We start from the raw sequence: 19,312 nt of genomic DNA on the forward strand, positions 1-19,312 counted from the left end.
CTCTCTCTCTCTCTCTCTCTCTCTCTCCTGCTCTCTCCTTTCAGGGTTTAACAAAACATGTTCCACAAGGTCCTATCTTGGAAATACAGATGACCTTCAGCCAGATTTAAAGCGAGGTTTCCACATGAGCACTCTCACTGAAACCACAGAGGAAAGCTACATCACAGCCTGTCTGGTGAGGTAATATCATTTCAGTCCGTGGCCATTATTGTAAATGGTGCATGAGAGATTGTTAATGAACCATGAAAAGCAACAAAACAATGTGGATGGGACCATGGAAGCAGAGGAAGCTTTCAGCGCCGGCATTGAGGCTTTTGTACTGGCTGCCTCCTGCCGCTCCACTCGCTTGTGTTTGTGTTATTAGACTGCACCCTCATCAAAGGATGGCAGCGTAGTCTTTATAATAATCATCCTCACCCCGTGCCTCCATTGTCTGTTAATATCTTTGTCACATTATGAGGTTTGAGGTTAACAAATTAAGAGGTTCTCTTTGTTACCATCCAGTCAAACAAGTGGCGCACTAAAGTGCTGTCCTGTTACCTAGACACTGATTATACCTGTAATCTGCTCATTTCTGTCTAGCCAGGGCTCCATGTAATCACATATGTCCTCCAATGATTAATGGGAGTCTGAAGGTGTCATCGGTTAATGACTGTGTGTTAAAAATGAAATAAGTTAAATTGAAGTGATTCATACAGTTCAAGAGGTAACGTGCTGCCTGTTTCACACTTACAAGTCAACTTGGAGTGTTTCTTAACGCCAGTAATTGGAGCACCACTCTTTTTTCGGAATAGTTTTCTGTAAGTCATCTTTTAAGAAGGACTGGATTCATTTCCTGGAGGGCAGCTGGGCAAAAATGAACCATGGGTCAAGACCAAACACCAGCATTTTTAGTATGTGCAGAGGTTAGTGATTGGTTTTAGCATGTGAGCAGATATATAAACTGAAATTATAAAGGCCTTTAATAGTCACCTTATTTTTTGTTTATATTGTTCCATTGTATTTTTTTTGTGTGCATACTATAAAACAAATGTGCAATTAATAGAACTATCGCAAAGTTATTGGTATTGGTTGCAAACTGTTGCTGCCATTAACTAGTTAGCTCAGTTAGCTGTGCAGCTAGCTGTTTGGACTTGGAGCTCAGGGATGAAGGGAGTATTAATGTCTAGTGCTGGTAGGACTTGTGTACATATTATGAAACAACTGTGCAGTTAATAAAACTACTGCAAAGTTATTGGCAGTCAGTTATTTGGAGCCTTTGGGGCAAGGTGTGCAAATCCTGTTGGTAGGTTTTAAGTAGTGGCTCCATCAAAGATCCAGTCTAAAGTATTTAGGGGGATCAACTGGGAGAACTATACAGTATTCGATATTATGTTTTCAAACGTGTAAAATCACCTGAAACAGCATTTATGTCTACAGCAAAGTACGGCAACACCACATGGACAAACCACATACTGAACTGCAGTAAACACGGAAATGTGTTATCTTTCATGTTGATTATGATCACATTTGCAAATTGTTATTTCAGACAGCGGTAAATTCTTTATTATCTAAGGTGCAATATGTTAGAATTGGCCACCAGAGCAACCACTAACTGTAGCTACTGTTAGCCAGTTAGCTCAGTTAGCTGTGCATCTGGCAGTCTGGCCTGATGGGGGGGCGGAGATCAAGGGGGAGTGTTGATGTTTACTGGTAGGAGGTTTGGATGGTGATAGGCTAGCTGGTTAGCATGCTAATGTCTGTAGACACAATAACATAGGCAACAACAACATATTAGATAAAAATATCAAAACTGTTGCGTTGGCACCTTTTGTTGCACAGTTTAAACTAAATCTTTGGTTTACATATTGCCCCTTTAAGCTTAGGCACAGCTGCCAAAGCCTTTATCAGGTGCCCCCATCAGAATATGTCATCCTTTGGGTCAGTTTATAAGAGAATAACTCCACTCAAATATTTTCTTTTCTTTTTTTTTTCTTTTTTTTCCTTTTTTTTTTTTTGCTGACATTACACAAGTAAGTTGCCAAGAGCCACTAAGCAGTTTGGTCCTATCAGATAGCAGTGGGCAGATAACATGTGTGCAGAGTACAGCTGTGTGAGGACAAGCATGGACACACAGATAGATACAGAGAGAGAGAAGTGAGCCAACAGAGGAGCTGGAGCCAGTCCAGTCGAGGCGGGGCGGAGTGAAGTGAAGTCGACAGCACTTTTTTTTTCGCCGCTCTTGTGTGCTCCGTGTCTGACATTCTCGCCAACATGCCTCGAGCATGACAATAAACTGGTTTAGCTGGGTTACGGGGGAAAAGCAATGTAACAGAAACACTCTCGACGAGTCCCACCTGGACGAGGAGCAGGACACAGCTGTGGAGAGAGAAAACATGGTGAGCAAGGAGCGATGACGGGATTAAAGTTTAACCGACGGCAAGTTTAACGAGTGAACTTCAGCGGGGTGAGTTCAGTTTACTATATCACGCTTTGACCTGTATGGTTTTATTATATGTCTTTACTACGTGAAGTTTAACATATGGCTGGCTCACACTACAGTGAAGTTTTTGGTCGGTTTCAGTGGAGATATGAGTCTGTGAGTGGATGAAGTCTGGGGTTGGACTTTCAGCATTTAACGGTGACTTAATGGGTTATTTTTTTCTCACAAGTCTGTGTGTCTGTGTTTTTTTCTTCTATTTTTTGGGTGTTTTGTGTTGGGCTGTGATGTTTTCTCTTAGATGAGGTTTCATATGAACTTGCAAATGGAGACTTAGGGGTTTTTAGCCAGAGGGAGAAGCCACACCCATAACCCATCTATCCTGTGGTTAGCTTTCATCTCCCCTCATTCATAGTGCTGCTGTATAAGGACAGTGTCATAGCTGTGGAGAGGGCCGCAGCTCTTGTATCTGATCTGAAGATCCGAGCAGGAGGGGTTGAAACTCTTTGATTCAAGGTTTTGGGGTCAGTATAGTGTAGGACACGGTGACATGGTAGGAAAAAGTGTTATATTGATGAGGTCCTTTTTTATAGATCACAATATGGCAAATGCATGCAACACCACATATTGAATTCAAGATTCATGTAGTGTCTGTTGTTCATTCCGTGAGCTACACACACACACACACACACACACACACACACACAAAACAAAAAGTTATGCCGATGTGTTAACCATCAATAATCAGGTTGGATAAATAAACAACTCGCCACAGCCTCAGGAAAGAACCTGCTCTGTAGTTTTGGTTGTGCGACAGCTGTTACTTCTGTATCTTCTTCCACATGGGTGCTAATGATGTTCAGGGTGGCCCTCCTGTCCTGGGCCGTGCACGAACCGTGCCAGTTTGTGATGTTTCAAGTCAAAATTAAACAGTCAGTAACTTGGAATGGCACTATCTCATTTTGTTTGTTTTTATTCACATATTTATCTACTTAAAATATAATCCTTAAAATGGACATAACAATTGAGCAATGCTGAGAAACCGTGATACTTTTGGTCATGCTTATTGTACCGTGAAAATCTCATACTGTTGTAACCCTAAATAAGGCCTAGAATTCACATTTGCAAACCTGGATTAAGTGAATCTTGGCTATTTTTACTTGAAAACTGAACTGTTCAGATGTTCACAGCTATCTAGCTGGTATTCTTGTTGTGCTTCTTCATGACTCCACAACAGATGTGTATTGTAAAAAGTATTCATACTGTGTACATTCAATTCTTCATGTTTCCTTTTGCCCCTTCATCTCTTTAGACTATAGACATCTCTTTAGACTACAGTATGGCACGTCGCTCTCAGTGTTCCTCTTCTGGGGATAACCCCCTGGACCCCAACTACCTCCCTCCCCACTATCGGGAAGAGTACCGCCTGGCTATTGATGCACTGGTTGAGGAGGACTTGGATGGATACTATCAGTTCCTCCAAAAAGCAGATGTGGTGGACTTCCTGTCCTCATCTGAGATTCAGTATATTCAAGACTTAATTCAGGTCCCTCAGCTGAGCAACCACCCTGAACAACGCTTTCTGGATATTGGCGGAGATGGCTCCTCCGACACTTACTGGCCAATTCACTCTGACCTGGATGCCCCAGGTTTGGACCTCGGCTGGCCTCAAATGCATCACTTGATTGGGCCCACGGAGGTCACCACTCTGGTCAACCCCCCTGAGCCTGACATGCCGAGTATCAAGGAGCAGGCCCGACGACTTATCAAGAATGCTCAGCAGGTATTTCTTTCGCTTTCTGTATGTGATGTGTCACTCTCTGATGTGTTGTTTTGACTTTGATGGTGTTGTATCTTTTGTCTCTGCAGGTGATTGCTATAGCGATGGACATGTTTACCGATGTTGACATTTTTCATGATATTCTCAATGCTGCCATGAGGAATGTGGCTGTCTACATCCTCCTAGACGAACAAAATGCACATCACTTCATCAACATGGTGTCCAACTGCAGAGTCAATCTACAAATCATTCAGGTGAGTTGGTATTCCTTTTAAAATGATACATTTTGGCTTAGGTACTGTAATAAAGCTGTGTTATAACTTTTAATGCAATCAACAACCTAAAACTACTACTACTAGTAGAAGTAGTAGTAGTAGTAGATGGTAGTAAATAAGTTAACATTTTCCTTTTTTCAAACAAAATTACACACATTTTGCTGGCTTCAGCTTCTTAAATGTGAAGATTTTCTGCTTTTATTTGTCATTAATGACAGTAAACTAAGAGTCTTTCGCTGCGTAATCATGAAAATAATCTGCAGATCAATCGATAATGAAATTGAACATTTGTTGCTGCCCTGCTGTTAGTACCTCACATGTCCCGAGGTATATATTTGTGGCTCATTTTAAAGATTTACATTTCCAGTAGAAACAAATTGGCTTTGGGCTTAGAGCCACAAAGTGCTGAGAGACAGTGTTTTTGTCTTTTTTTCATTATTAGTTGGACATACACATAGAATAAACTTATCCTTTGACAGCTGCTCCGTCCATGTTGACAGAACCTGTGAGGAAAAGTACAGTTGGCACGACACAGCTGTTGCTACGGGTGACTCCATCATACAAATAAATAAATGAAATAGCCTTTTTTTCCTGAACATCACGTGGCTGGCATGCACTTCCCCTTTTTTTGTATTAGTGTATTAGTTACTGTTATTAGAATGTTATTGAATGAACAACAGTAAACAAGATATTTAATATATGTTTATCTTGCTTTGTCAAGCATTGTGAATCTTACATGTTACAAATCATACGCAATATTATCAAGCTTTTCGGCCTCCCATGATGTTTCATGGGAAGCCTAAAGCCTAAAGTTTTGTGTGTGTGACAGTGTGGTGTTATCTTGTTTGTCATTTGCATCATATGCTGAATGTTGCATGTTTACATTTACTGTATGTTTGCTTTATGCCTCTTGTTTGTGCCTATAACATTATTCTATGTCATCCTTTATAATGTTCAGCTCTGTCTGTCATGTTTATTGTTATATTGCCGCTAAGTGGATAATAATCTATATGAACTTATCTGGCATATTTAATGTTAATTAATGTGCATTATTTCCTGACTAAATAGTATTTTCCCACTGAAAGAAATCTCAGTTACTGCATATTACTGTAAAAGGGAACTTGAAATTCAGCCATTTTCTATCTCCTAATTTTCAAAGTGTTAGTGCTAACGCAATGCTGCCACCTAGCTTGGATTGCAGTCAGTTAAAACACTCTATGGGCTACTTTAGCTTAATATTCATTTGCAGGTGATTTGCTGTGTATCTTGCAGTTTTTACGTGTGAGAACAGTGTCTGGCATCACTTATCACTGCCGGTCAGGGAAATCCTTCCAAGGTCAGATGATGGATCGCTTCTTATTGACAGACTGCAGGGCTGTGCTGAGTGGAAACTACAGGTGAGCTTATTTAAAACTGAAAAAGCCATCCCATGACACATATCACACAAGCGTTTAAGTTATTCATGTACAGTATGATTTTATAATTGTTGTCATGATTCTTCAAACTCCTGATTCAGTTTGACTTTTCAATTTAAGGTCCCGATTCAATTCAATTAAGTTTGTTTTACAAAACAAGGCCAGCACTGGGAACTATGCCATTGTTAGAATTATGCATATGATTTGTAAAGATGAACCGATTATTGGATTTATGCCATTACAACTGTCATTTACATTTTATTGAATTCCTCTTTCAAAAGAAGGGAGTATTTTACATTAACAACTTGACTTTATCCCTGGGGCTTTTTAGAGGTTAGGCAAGTTCAGATAGTATTCATCAAAAATAAAGATTTCAGAGTTCAATAAATGTACCATAAGTTAAGTTTCTCAAATCTGTTCAGAGTAAACCTCTTATCCTGAACAAATCAATAAAGGTTCTCTGAAAAAGAAAATAACTAGAAATAAATCAAACATTTCAGAGACTGTCAGAGTTACCTCTGGTGCCAGTCAGGTGATCCAGCGGATAACTGTCGTTTGAAGTGAAAGTTTATATGAATGTATTTAGTTTGCATCTGTTTGCAGCGATAATAATATGTGTTGTCATGTCTTTGTCCAGCTTTATGTGGTCTTTTGAGAAGCTCAACCGCTGTATGGCACACCTTTTCCTTGGACAGCTTGTATCAACCTTTGATGAAGAGTTTCGAATTCTGTTTGCTCAGTCCAAACCGCTGGTGATTGAAAATGCGCATGATCCAGTGGGAGACTATAGCCTTTTACAAAAGAGGCAATACCCAAGTGAAAGAACTTCACTGTACAGAGAGCCACGGAAACCGGACCCGGCTCATCTGGAGGACTGGGCGAGACATCCCTATGATGAACGTATGGATGTCGATTGGAGGATTAAGCCCCTTAAAAGAAAGGAACCAATGCAAAACCCTGCGGATATGTACAGCAGGTTTCCATCCCAGCAAACACGCATGGATCCGTTTTTTGATCAGGGCCCTTCCAGGATGATGGAGAATCCTGCCTTCAAACGTCACAGTTATGCCGAAGGTGTTCCTGGTAAATATTCTCATCCATTCCTGCAGCAACAAGGAATGCCAGAGGTGGAGAACCAGGGAAGGCTGTTCCACAGGGGGCAGCTGCCTTATCCAGGACCAGGACCTAGACCAGGAAATGAACCAGATTACAATGCTTATGACAAGTTCTGGAACCAAGACTATCAGTCAGCAGATCAATATTCTGAACCTGGTTTACCACAAGAAATGGAACTGCCTGACTTTGACCCTGTGCTTAACTATTTATCAACCACCAGAAATGTAGACTTTGACCAGGGCTCAGACAAATTACCACCTGCAGCAGATGTACCTTTTGGTTCATCTCACCCGAAAAGATTGAGTTTAGGCCAGCCATACCCCTGTCAAACATCTCCCACACCTTCAAATCTATCTGAGCAGAAGCAGTTTTTCCTGGAACCTAACACTGACCGAAAGGATCCTCTGGTGAAACGGGGACTAAGAGACTGGAGAATTAGCTCATATCTCAGTGCATATGAAAATCCAGAAGATGAAGGCATGCCATTCGAACCATCGAACGCACCAGATGCCTTTGAGGAGCCCTCTAACCTCATACATCAAACAATGCCAGGCATAGATTTACCAGTCCCTAAAATCCCTAATGTCAGAGAGTTTAAGGTCCCTGCAGTACCCAGGGCGAGTCAGATGCCAGGTTATGCCAAAACCTCTGCACGAGAGAAGCAGAAGAAATTGCCTGATGAACCTACAGCAGTGGCAGCAGAAACCAAAACAACTCCGACACCTTCAGAATCATCATCCACGACTGAAGGGGAAAAGACAGAGGAGGCAGAGCAAAAGGAACCAAAAACTGCTCTTCATAGGGAGGAATCGTTCCGTAGGAAATACAATCCAGCTGTACAGAGGAGCTCGAGGTTAAGATCCTCTCTGATATTCAGCTCTCTGGAGCAGCAGAATACTATCCAAGATCAGCAGGATGAGGAAAGTGACAAAAATGAGGCTGAACAGGCAAAACAACCTTTTGTCTCTCAGGCATTGGGACAAAGGAGGTCTGCTGCAAGAGGACCTTTTGAATGGAGCCGTTACATGAAGTCATCTACTTTTGATAACTCTGCCACAGACACTCCAGATGATGGGAACACTAAAGCAGACGATAAAGACTCATCAAAGGTTGATAGTTCTAAGGATCTGTCTGAAAAACAGAAGGTACAAGAGTTATCAGCACCAGATGAAGAGCAAGCAAATTCTACACCGCCAGTGCCCGAATCCAAGCCTTCTGAGGCTGAATTGCCCAAAACAGATCAACCGATCCAGCCACCCAAACCTTTGCTTACCAATCCATTGTATGTAGACATGAGTGATCCTGATACAAGGCTGATGTTTTTCAAAGAGCTGGCAGCAAAACGCAAAGCTGCTAAGGCTGCAGAAGCTGAAAAGAGCAAAGAGAAACTTCCAATGAAACCACCAACTGAACTTAAAAACATTACTGCTGTTAAAAATGAGGAACCTGTACCACAAGAAACTGCAGAAAAGATGGCTGATACCACAGCATCTGAGGGTTTACAAACAAGAGTTTCAACTGTTTCCAAGAAGACAGAGCTTGAAAACATCCAACCAGCACCAGAAGTGCCTCCGGAACCAAAGCTGTCAAATCTTGCTGTTGGAAAGATTAGCCCAAGTCATCCACCTTCACCAACTAGTGCTACTCCTGCTAATGTTTCTTCTCTTGCTCAATGTATCAATGAAAGTAAAAACCCACCAAGCCTTGATACTACCTCGAAAGAGTCACATTCACCCACTTCCAGTTCAGTGAAAGTGCCACCGTCTTCTGCTGCAGTGAATTCTAAAGCCCCAAATCAAGAATCCGTTCATTTAGAAACCAGCATCCCGTCTGTGCCCCTGCTTCCTGAGCAGAACACTGGTGGTTCACAGATTAGTCCAAGTCATTCACCCTCTAGCTCTGCTCCTCTTACCACTTCAGCAGAGACAATATCTTCTAATGTTCCCCTAGGAGACTCAAACTCAACCCCAACTTCCAGCATATTGGCCCCAAATGCACAGAAAACTGCCGGCCCCTTTGCCCAATCAGTTGAGGAATCATCACAACAATCTACCGCTTCCTCTATCAGCCAAACAGAATCTGATTCCACCCAAGCTCATGTAGATTCTGTTTCCCATCTGACGTCAACCGAGAAACCTTCAGCAGTTGACTCTGCACATTTGGAAACGGATATTTCATGTGCTGCTAGTCCAGAGCCAAAGGTATCCTCATTACAGCCTACTGCAGAGACAGAATCTAAAGATACTTGTTCCCAAAAAGATGTTCCTGAATCGGAAAACAACTCTGTTCCACAAGTTGTTGGAGATGAATCTGCAGTTCTTGGAGCATCACAGGATGCCAAAGCTGATGGCACACCCCTTGAGTCATGTTTACCTAATGTGGAAAGCAGATCTGATCAAAAGGAGAGCATTAAACCTACTCCCTCCCCAGCAGACCCTTCACCTGAGCAGACTCCAGCAGAGACAGGCTCTCCTGTGATTCCAGATTTAACTCCGAAAGCATCACAGTCAGAAAAGACTGCATCTCCTCAAGATGCACCAATACAAGTGACCCCTCCCTCCATACTTAACCTGACTGGACCTGTCGCCCCTTGTCCTGCTGAAACAGTGTCATGTTCTACTCCTCAAAGTGAGTCTGTTGGATCTGTTTTGTCCCCTGAGGCTGAAAAAATATTGTCTGCATTGCATAGCCCCTCACATGATAACTCTCTTCCAGAGAAGGTTACAACAGACTCTAACGAAACTCCAACTTCTAGTCCGGCTGAGCCCACCTCAGAAGTCTCAACAGAGTCTAAATTGACATGTAAAATGCCTGAATCTGTTACTTCTGAAACTCACTCCTTAGAGTCCCCTGTGCCTGCCGAAATTAGCAAGGACAGCGAGAAAGAAGTAAGCCAAGAGCCTGAAAAGCCTGAACCTGGTGAGAACAAAACTCACGATACTGAGACCACCAATAAGGTAGATAAAGCTCCTACACAGGACTCGGACAGCAATGAGAAAACAAATGACCAAGTAAAGCAAAATAACTGCTCTGAGGTGCCAGAGATCACATCAGATGAAGCCGTGCCCCCGTCACCGCAGTCCAAGCAGCCAAAATCAAGCCAGTCTCGCTACCAGTCATCAACAGCCAACGTGCTCTCGAGCAGCAACCTCAGAGATGACACAAAGCTGCTCCTGGAGCAAATATCTGCTAATAGCCAAAGCAGGTCCGAGGCAACCAAAGAGTCTCCTGTCACCGATGACGAAAAGGAAGACGAAGCTGACAAAAATGCCAAAAGGGAGAAAGAAAGAGGGATGAGGTCGATCAGTAGAGGGCAACAAGTCAAGTCAAATCAGGAGCGCGACAAGCTGCTCGAGAGGATTCAGAGCATGAGGAAGGAGAGGAAAGTTTACAGTCGATTTGAGGTATGAATGCATTGCAACACCATTGTTACTATTACCTGTATAAAAGTACTTTTTGTTTCCCCTGTACTAAATAATTTGGTGTTTGTCACTTTCACAGATGGGACCTTAATTGGGATCCAAAGAAAGAAGAGAGGATGAACAGTGAATACAGTATGTGTACGGAGAAGCAGATGAAAAGCTGAAATGGCGACGAAGACAATTTCTCACCAAATACATTTAAGGGAAATTTGATTTCACATCATGCGAAGACAAGGGGATGCGTGTATCAGTGGCATTGGATCTTAAAGGGTAAAATAACTTGAAATACAAATGAATACAAACCCTGATGTACAAATTCAATGTGCCACGACCAACAAAGGGGTTTTTACTGTGTGAAAACTACAAGGACTGAGACTGTATGTGTGTGATCAAATATATTTTTACTGACTGGATGGGTAGAGTGCAATGTGTGCAACAGGTTGTTTCTACAATTAGGTCTGTCCTTGCCTTTAATACAGCACTGACAGCCATTACATTAATGTTAGCTGGTTTTAAGTCAAAATGTGATGTTAAGCTGTAAAAGATAAGATAATCTAAAGTGGGTTGTAAAACTGTAAGATACTGTAGTTTATAGTTTATATTGTAATATTTCACGATCATGTTAAACAAAGATGTTTATATTTACATTTGTTTGTGAAACAAGTGGGTACATTGGTCATATCCACACAGGATTGTAATTGTTCTTTTGTAAATAAGTTTTAACTTTAATTCTTTGATATCTAAATCAAACTTGGGAAATGTTGAACAAGCCTTGATTGAAACAGCATTGCAGCTTAAACATGATGTTTTTGAAAAAATATTAATGTGTAAATCATTTTACACCAGATAGCATGTCAGATTTTTTTTTTCATTTGAACATTATCCAGAGGGGTCGTTGGTCTGATTTTCAAGCTGTTACCTTAAAGGGTCGATACACCCATTTAACCCACACCAGCCAAATGATTTTTATTGTATTTAGAAGATTTGTGAAACAAACATGAGGTGTTTGCTTTTTAGATGTTTCACTGTTGCTACCTGTAAGACTAGATTCCACCAGGGGTATGTGAGAAAATATGCTGGAACCAAAACCTTTAATTTCTGAAACCAACCCTATAATTGTCTCTGAAATGTGCCTTTTTAAATCACAAATTGTCATACACGTACAGAGAAACATGGAATTTTTGAATGGAAACAGTATGTGGAACTGTGCTCTCAAAGTTTTACAATGGACAACAAACACTTGGCATTTTTAAATAAAACTTCTTTAAAATGTTATGTCTTTTTTTTTTTTTTGCGCCTGGCACTGCAGAAGGAAGTTTCTGAGAAAAGGTTTTTACTGATTCACAGATAATTACATTACGCAAATGTGGTAAATTTACATAGATCATGTTTTGGCATTCACTACACATTTTTGATTTGTCACAACAGGAAAAATCACAGGTGTCACTGACAACATCAATCTTTTAAAACAGTCAACCATGAAAGGGTGACAGTGAGCCAACATGCAAAATACCTGGAACCTGAAACTGAAGAAGCTAAAAGAAACTCAGCCATCTTTCATTTTATTACTTACACATGTGCTTTTTCAAAATTTGCTCAAAATGTTTCTGAAAAGCCCTATTCTTTGTAAGTCCAACCCTCCCTAAAGTTTCCCAATGTGAATGGGTGAAAATGTTCTCTTCTTCTGCTTGAAGCAACATTGTGTAACTGTAAAATTATTTGGTGTCTCTGCCTCAGCCACTCCGCTCCCTATCACTTGTTTCTGCACTATGTAACTTCAGTGAGAGGGTCAGATCACAGCGTTGCATACATGTTCATGTCAACATACAAGTTTTCAGCACATGACATTGTTATGATGTTGTAAGTTTAGTTTGTAGTTTTAGTTGTAGCACCTACATCACGTCTGACAAATTGTTAGAGACCTGAGATTTGTATTTATGACAGTGGTCAGAAATTGTGGGGCTTACCAAATCTCAGAAAATGCCAATTTCTACATGTTCCTTTAAGGAGATGATCTATGACACTGGGTGTTGTTTATGTATTACTATAATAATGAGCCATTTTACATACATAGATTCTGTGTTGTACTTGTAGTTGATTGCAGTTAGTACATCTTGTAGAATCTCTATCTCTATCTTCGTAACATCTTGGCCAACATGTCATGATGGTATCAAATTATGACTGACTGTTGTTGTCAGACAACTGCGTTTTCTATGTTATCGTACAAACAGATACATCGACGACGATACAGAACAAAAAGAGACAAAATTACAGGTCAGGTTTCTTGAGGAAGTAGATTTTTCTCATTCACTACTCAAATAGAGACACTTTGGGATAGTCCAACCCGACCTACAATCTCAAAATGTCAGTATTTGACGAGTTGGGAATGAGATTTAAAAATCAATTTCCTCACAAAAAGGACCTTTAATGTCTTCTCTTTTTTGTGCGGTGTCATCACTGACGCATCTTTATCTAAAAAGTCATAATCTGATACCACCATGACATGTTGCCCAAGATAGATAGACTTCCTTAAGAACTGGACGTTTAAACATGAAACTACATTCGCAATTTAAAGGGCCATAGTTAATTTTAGAAATTAATTTAATGACTTAACAGTCTCAATATATGTTTTTGTTTTTAACATTTGATAAGGTGCTGCTGTATTGTTTAAATATAAAAAATAGAAAGTGCATTGACGAATGGAATAACAAATAGTTGTATAACGCACAGCATGTTATTTCTGAAACACTGACTGAAACACAACATAGAAAATGATGGTGTACTAACCCTGTTATTCACAAGCCTTCACATGACATCCCAAAAGTGTCATGAGTGTCTCACCACAATGACGTTAACTCTAGCACCACCCTCAGGTCAACAGTGTCAGTTACTCCCACCATGCAAATCCCTGAACATGGTCATGCTGTCGAGAACACACACAAAAAAATGAAAAACCCCATTCTTTTCAGCCTGCTACCAGTACCATCTTTGTTTTCATCCGTCGTACAGCTGATGTGAAATGAGCATTACAGTTTCAAAAGGCTGCTAGGTTGCTTCAGCCTCCTAGTCTTGTTTGGCTACATGTGGCACCCTGGTGTATTTCTACCTTTTGATCAAATTTTTGTAAACTGGAGAACAAACTATGACTCATCATATCATTTCAAAGATTTTGACCACGCACATTTCTGACCCTCCTCTGACCTCCTAGAAGTCAGGGTCAAATACGTAACAGCATACCTGATGCTGGCTGGGATTAGGTGTGTAGTTTATTGACAAACTCAGGGTTTCACAACACTTCATGACAACAGAGAATCAACTATTTTGCACGTGACATACATAACCTGATTTACTCTTTCTTAACTTCTATTGCAAAACGCTATGAAACCGATTAAGCTCTCGCTGCGAATAAATTGTCACATGCTAAGGCACGTCAGTTATGAAAGAAAGACTCCAGTGCTTTATAAGAAACAGTGGGCCTCTTGTCTGTGGATGTCGCTTTACATCCACTGCTCACTGATTTTGATAAGCTCCCGCTGAATTACACTAATCCTTCGGGAACCCACCCTCACTGCCTAAAGTACATCAGAGTCCAAAGGGAAAACTCACACTCTGAACTGACATTTTTGCTAGTTTTATTTAATTTTTTGTTGTTTGTTGAGGATCACTATACATTTACAGTACAATGACTTCAACCCTGAGAAGAGTGTACCACATCACAGCATTCAGCTGGTACGCTTTCACTGTTAAGACTCTGGCTGCTAAGGATGGAGAGGAGCTACCACCAGGAATCTTTATTTACGGAGGACCTTGGAAGTACCTCACGTTTTTGAATTTGGTAAGTCAATTTCCGAATATTATATTAGCAAAATATCCAATAGTATCTATGAAAAAGGAAATAATAATGTTGCCTTTAATATTTCAGCTACTACAAATGACATTCTTTGGACTGGCCACAGTGAATGATCTGCAGCCTTGGAAGAAGTCTGAGAGCATTCTGAATAGATGTAAAGACCTTCTCTTCTCTGTCTTTGCCTTCCCTGTGGGCATGGTGAGAAACACTTTTTTTTTTAAATCTGACATTGTTTTAAAATCATATAATAAGAAATGTGTTACACATTAATCTATGTCCTATACATTTTGTCTAGTTTGTTGTTCTACTTTTCTGGACGATCTTTGCCTATGACAGAGAACTAGTCTACCCAGCTACCATTGACACCTTCTTCCCCCCCTGGATGAACCATGCTATGGTCTGTTTATAAGCATTTCAGCTATTACTTTCCTAAATATTGAATAACCCTTTAATGAGCGTGAGTTGAATTGCCCTTATAAGTCAATATCATATGTTTATTAACATTAATAAGACTGTATAGGTGTTAATAATAATAATAATTGGTCTCTCAATCAAAGCAAAACAAAAGACAGAGAGCTGGTGGCTCACCCCGATATTCTGACCCATGGTGTCGTCTACAGACTTTCTTCCTCATTCTCTGACTGCTCAAGGAAACTATAGATATTTTAGTTTCCCTCTTGTGACAGGCGACCAAATAAAAAGGGCTATTTAGAAACATTTGTGATAATATAATCACACAACTCAACAAACAAGAAAATAAAGGTCGAAGCTAGTTGTTTTGAGACATTTTGAAACAGAAATGTAACATATCATAACTTTATTCACATTAAGATATAATTAAGATCTAATTATATGTTATAATTGTTTATAACAGCATTACAAACACATTTGTTGAGTTTAACCAATTTATCTATAATGTCATCGCTAAACCTTGAGCTTTTTTGTTGGTTCATTGAGATTAATACAGACTTTTTTTTCTTTTTTTTTTACTCATTATGCATCCAAGACAAATAGAGTGAGAAACAGCTTCTATCCAAGTGCTGTGGCCTCCATCACAACTCTGCCACAGAGCAATGATAAGGGAACGTTGGTGGAAAGAGTACTGAATATCTGTCCTCAAATATGATTACAGATACATTATTTGAATATTACTCAAGTACATGTAAAACTGCTGGTGTTAGCCAACCAAAACATGTACTTCTCAAACTCTACTCAGAGTATTAGTTGCTTTTCAGCTATTGATGTGAAATCCATTATCAATATTTGAGTTCATAGATCCTTAGTATTATAAATTATTGAAGATGATAAACAATAATATTATCACTTGATAATGACTTAAAAGGGCCTAACTATTAACTAATGCTTATTATGAGGAACTTGATATAAAGCTTGACTCAAAATATAAATAATCCAGATTCTCCTGCAATAAACCATCACACATGATAAGTTATTCTACACTGTCTCCACAGCACACATTTGTCCTTCCTGTTTTACTTGGAGAGTTGCTGGTGCAGCCTCACACCTACCCTCAGACTAAACATGCGCTGGCAGCATTAGGAGTTGTGGGTCTGTCTTACTTATGCGGGTAAGTGTTGAGTCAGCACACACAGTAGAACCATTACAAGGCATTTCCCAACTTTAATAGGCACATAGTTGATGCACAAATATCAAAGCAGTTCAGAACAATGTAGCCCTTCTTGAGTTATGTGGCGAGAGGCACAGAAGTGTATAAATGCGTCCATGTTCCTGATGTAACTAGTCTAGACTAGTCCAGCGCTGCAGCATTTATCAGTTCATAATGCAAACAGCTTGAGGGCTGAAAAGCTTTCTTTGTACCTTCAACAGTTCTGGCTCACATAGAGTATCTACCTACAGATCCTCATGTGTCTGATGGTACACACCATAAATATGTTGAGCAGATTTATTACTCTGCTGCAGTGAATACTTGCACACGCCATACTAGATCATTGAGATAAGACGATGCAAGATGATCTGACAGATACACTGAAGTTTATTTTCGTTCTCTCTAAACATGTTCTGCAGGATTATATGGGTGTACTTGTCTGTTGGGATTTGGGTGTATCCCCTTCTTGGGCACTTCAGCACCAGTGGTCTCATGGGCTTCTTCTTTTTCAACATGTCAGTGCTGACATTGCTCTACTTGCTCGGAGACAAACTCAACAGCCATGTCTGGAGTAAGAGACAAGCACATTTACCACTGGAGACAAACAAAAGATTACATGTTTATTTGTCACTAATCTCTCTCTTTGTCTGTCTCTCTCTCTCTCTTTTGTCTCCTGCAGGTAAGGGCAGACCCAGAATGACAACCAAAGCAAAGTAGCCAAATTCGTTGTCTGTGGCACATAGAAATGTTCAAACAGCTATCCCTGAATGCAAGAGTATGTAACTTTTGGTAGAAGCGATAACACATGCTTTCTGCTGGAGGTGAAAAATTGTATTTCTAAGCGATAACACACACCATTCTTCGATTAAACACCCTCAAGCACTTGCTGCTACAAACTTTGTCTGTCTGGTATGACCAGTACTCATGGTGACTAATGTGGGCTAAAGTTAGCAAACTTTAGACAGGCTAAATGTTGCTGATTCACTTCACGATGACTGTGTGATTCTTCTCCATTTATTTGCTGTTACTTTAGCTCAGCATTTTAGCAGTTAAAACTGTTTAGCATTTAGCTAAAATCTACTTAGTATTATCCCAATTCAGTATCCACTGTCAAGAAAAAGCTACAGTCTCACTTTAAAGGGGCTAACTGGTCTCTGAAGCTACCGAAACTGGCTTCGACATTTAAATTGTGTAGCACGGCTTCCTGTTGTAGGCCTTTAGGGGAAGACTGGCTTTACATTTTAACAAGGGGCGTTTAAAGGGGCTCTGTGTCACAGTCTGTAGCAGTTTACATGTACTAGTCACATTTTTATTGGCCATATGTGAGCAGATTGTAATGTGACGTGAAAAATTAAACCTTCCCCATCTCTCTCGGTCGGACTGTGGATTTCTTTGTGAAGGACTTGTGTTGGATTTTCCATGACAGTACAAAGGATGTTCAGAAATGGAGTTCGCCAACATAAACAAAGGCATCCTGCACAACACGGATGTTCCACAGAGCCCCTTTAACATTGCACAACACTTCAGTAAAGTAATTCAGACATCGAAGCATCCCTAATAAAGCTAGCATGACAGCAACAACAACTAATCCTCTATATTTTCATCTTATGCATCACCCATATTAAAAACAGGTCGATGTTGAACGTAATAGGCATATATCAGAGATTCTTTTTTCACTTTTTCACAGATATCAACTGATACAATCTAGCAATAAATGAAGCAGTCAGGATGCACCAGTTAAATGATCCAAATAAAGCACCATTGCCCCTAATTCATTAGCAGTGTCATCTTTGACCTGAATAAAGTGCACATTTTCCCATTAATCATGGAACATCTGGAGGGATTGGGAGAACAACTTGACTTGTGGTAATCCAAAACACAATGCGGAAGAGTCTTGATTTGATTTCATCACAAATCCATCGATATATCCAGGACAACTATGTTTTGTCAATTAATTCCAATTTGTGGGATGATTTCTTTAAAGTGGAGCTCATCCACCATGCAGGTCTCTGTAGCCTTTGAGGTGGTGGAGATAGTTTGGATCTGCATCCACCAATCCAACTGAAAGGATCCTGGCCAATAAGTGCACATCTTCTTCACTCAGATCCTTCTGCTGAAGAGGTTAAAGTTAAATCTCAATCATCATAAATAGCGACAGCATTTAACTTTGGATGATTACTCACCTTCTTGCTGTTGGCAGAAGATGATTCAGGCTGGGATTTTTGAGGTTTATATTCCTGTCAAAGATAACCATCGTTACAGAGAATCACACTTTATTTCCTTCATGGTACACTGGTCACTTCCTCTAGCAGTTGCAGAGCTGCTTCAGTTGGTTTCTGTCTTTTAAGGGTTGATTCGTGTCTTGCAGGTCATCTTAATTACATACTAGAACCAAAAACATTTCATCATGCAAAAGAAAACAGGGCAAATGTTTGCTTACCTCTTTGAGTCCTTTTGAAAAGCACATTATGATGAAGAGGAGGCCAACAACAATCTGTGCAAGTTAAAAGAAAACGCCAGTTAATATTAGTCTCCCAACAAAAACTCTGATTAATTCACACTGATGCAACTCTCAGCTGTTAGAGACATAAATAATGTATAAAGAGGTTTTTACTTACTCCCAGAAGTTGCAACATGAGTATTTCTCTTGGTTATGTCCTGAATGCGCCCTGATTTGTGACCGACTGTCAGTGAAATAACATCCTCACGCTCTGAGACATCGGTCCACAGTGAGAGTCACAAGGGATTAACACCCATGAAGAACCAGCTCTACAGGATTCACTGCATTTCAGGAGAAACTACACCTGAAAGATGTTAATCGTCAGACATCATGTGTTGTTACGTAAACGTGTGCGTAAAATGGGCTGTTGTGGTGGAACGAGGGCTTTCATTACCTTTGGTGTCGACACAGTTTCCAGTTTAGGACGCATGCCCCTGTCACCCGCTAATAGCAATGAAGGAGAAGAGTTATGACAGTGACGTATGATTTCATACTGTAATGCAGTGTTAAGAAACACTTTGAAGAGTGTCCTTTGAATTACATGTACACCTAACATACTTTGAATGTGTACTCATGGAGTTGGCAAACATCTGGTTCTGCTTTAACCATTCCTAATTTAAAGCCATAACCTACTGCTGTGTCCTTCAACCAAATCTGTGTCATGATAGATTTTATTTTACTTATTTACTCATCAAAATGGCAGCGCTGAAGCACTTCGTATGGTGGCGTATGCCCAACAATTTAATTGGCACGTGTTTTGAAACACCAGGGCTTGAATGTAACTAAGTAAATTTTCCCATGTACAGTACTTAAGCACAGTTGGGGGGTACATTTGAGTTGTTTTTTTCACACAAAATGCAATGAGTCTTTTAAACAGACTTTAAACATATAAATCTACCCAACAGTATACA

General features: G+C 40.2%; 2 protein-coding genes across 4 annotated transcripts; both read left to right on the forward strand.

The window, feature by feature from the left end:
* fam83ha (family with sequence similarity 83 member Ha) lies at positions 1-11,702 on the forward strand. 3 transcript variants are annotated; one of them, XM_030442298.1, is made up of 6 exons: positions 1-175; positions 3,732-4,202; positions 4,289-4,453; positions 5,747-5,871; positions 6,527-10,409; positions 10,507-11,702. In XM_030442298.1, the coding sequence occupies exons 1-6, from the start codon at positions 125-127 to the stop codon at positions 10,516-10,518; spliced, it is 4,707 nt and encodes a 1,568-aa protein (XP_030298158.1). In that variant the 5' UTR covers positions 1-124; the 3' UTR covers positions 10,519-11,702. The 3 variants fall into 3 exon arrangements, with proteins under 3 accessions (XP_030298158.1, XP_030298160.1, XP_030298159.1); XM_030442300.1 differs by having other exon boundaries at positions 61-180; XM_030442299.1 differs by lacking the exon at positions 1-175 and adding an exon at positions 2,009-2,446.
* A 2,192-nt stretch (positions 11,703-13,894) lies between these two features.
* LOC115596572 (androgen-dependent TFPI-regulating protein) lies at positions 13,895-16,698 on the forward strand. The gene is made up of 6 exons (XM_030441771.1): positions 13,895-14,262; positions 14,350-14,475; positions 14,573-14,674; positions 15,747-15,862; positions 16,321-16,472; positions 16,581-16,698. Exons 1-6 carry the CDS (start codon positions 14,110-14,112, stop codon positions 16,616-16,618), a joined length of 687 nt encoding a protein of 228 aa, XP_030297631.1. The 5' UTR covers positions 13,895-14,109; the 3' UTR covers positions 16,619-16,698.
* Positions 16,699-19,312: the final 2,614 nt, after the last annotated feature.

This window comes from Sparus aurata, chromosome 15 (assembly GCF_900880675.1).
Source record: "Sparus aurata chromosome 15, fSpaAur1.1, whole genome shotgun sequence".
NCBI classification, from domain to species: Eukaryota; Metazoa; Chordata; class Actinopteri; order Spariformes; family Sparidae; genus Sparus; species Sparus aurata.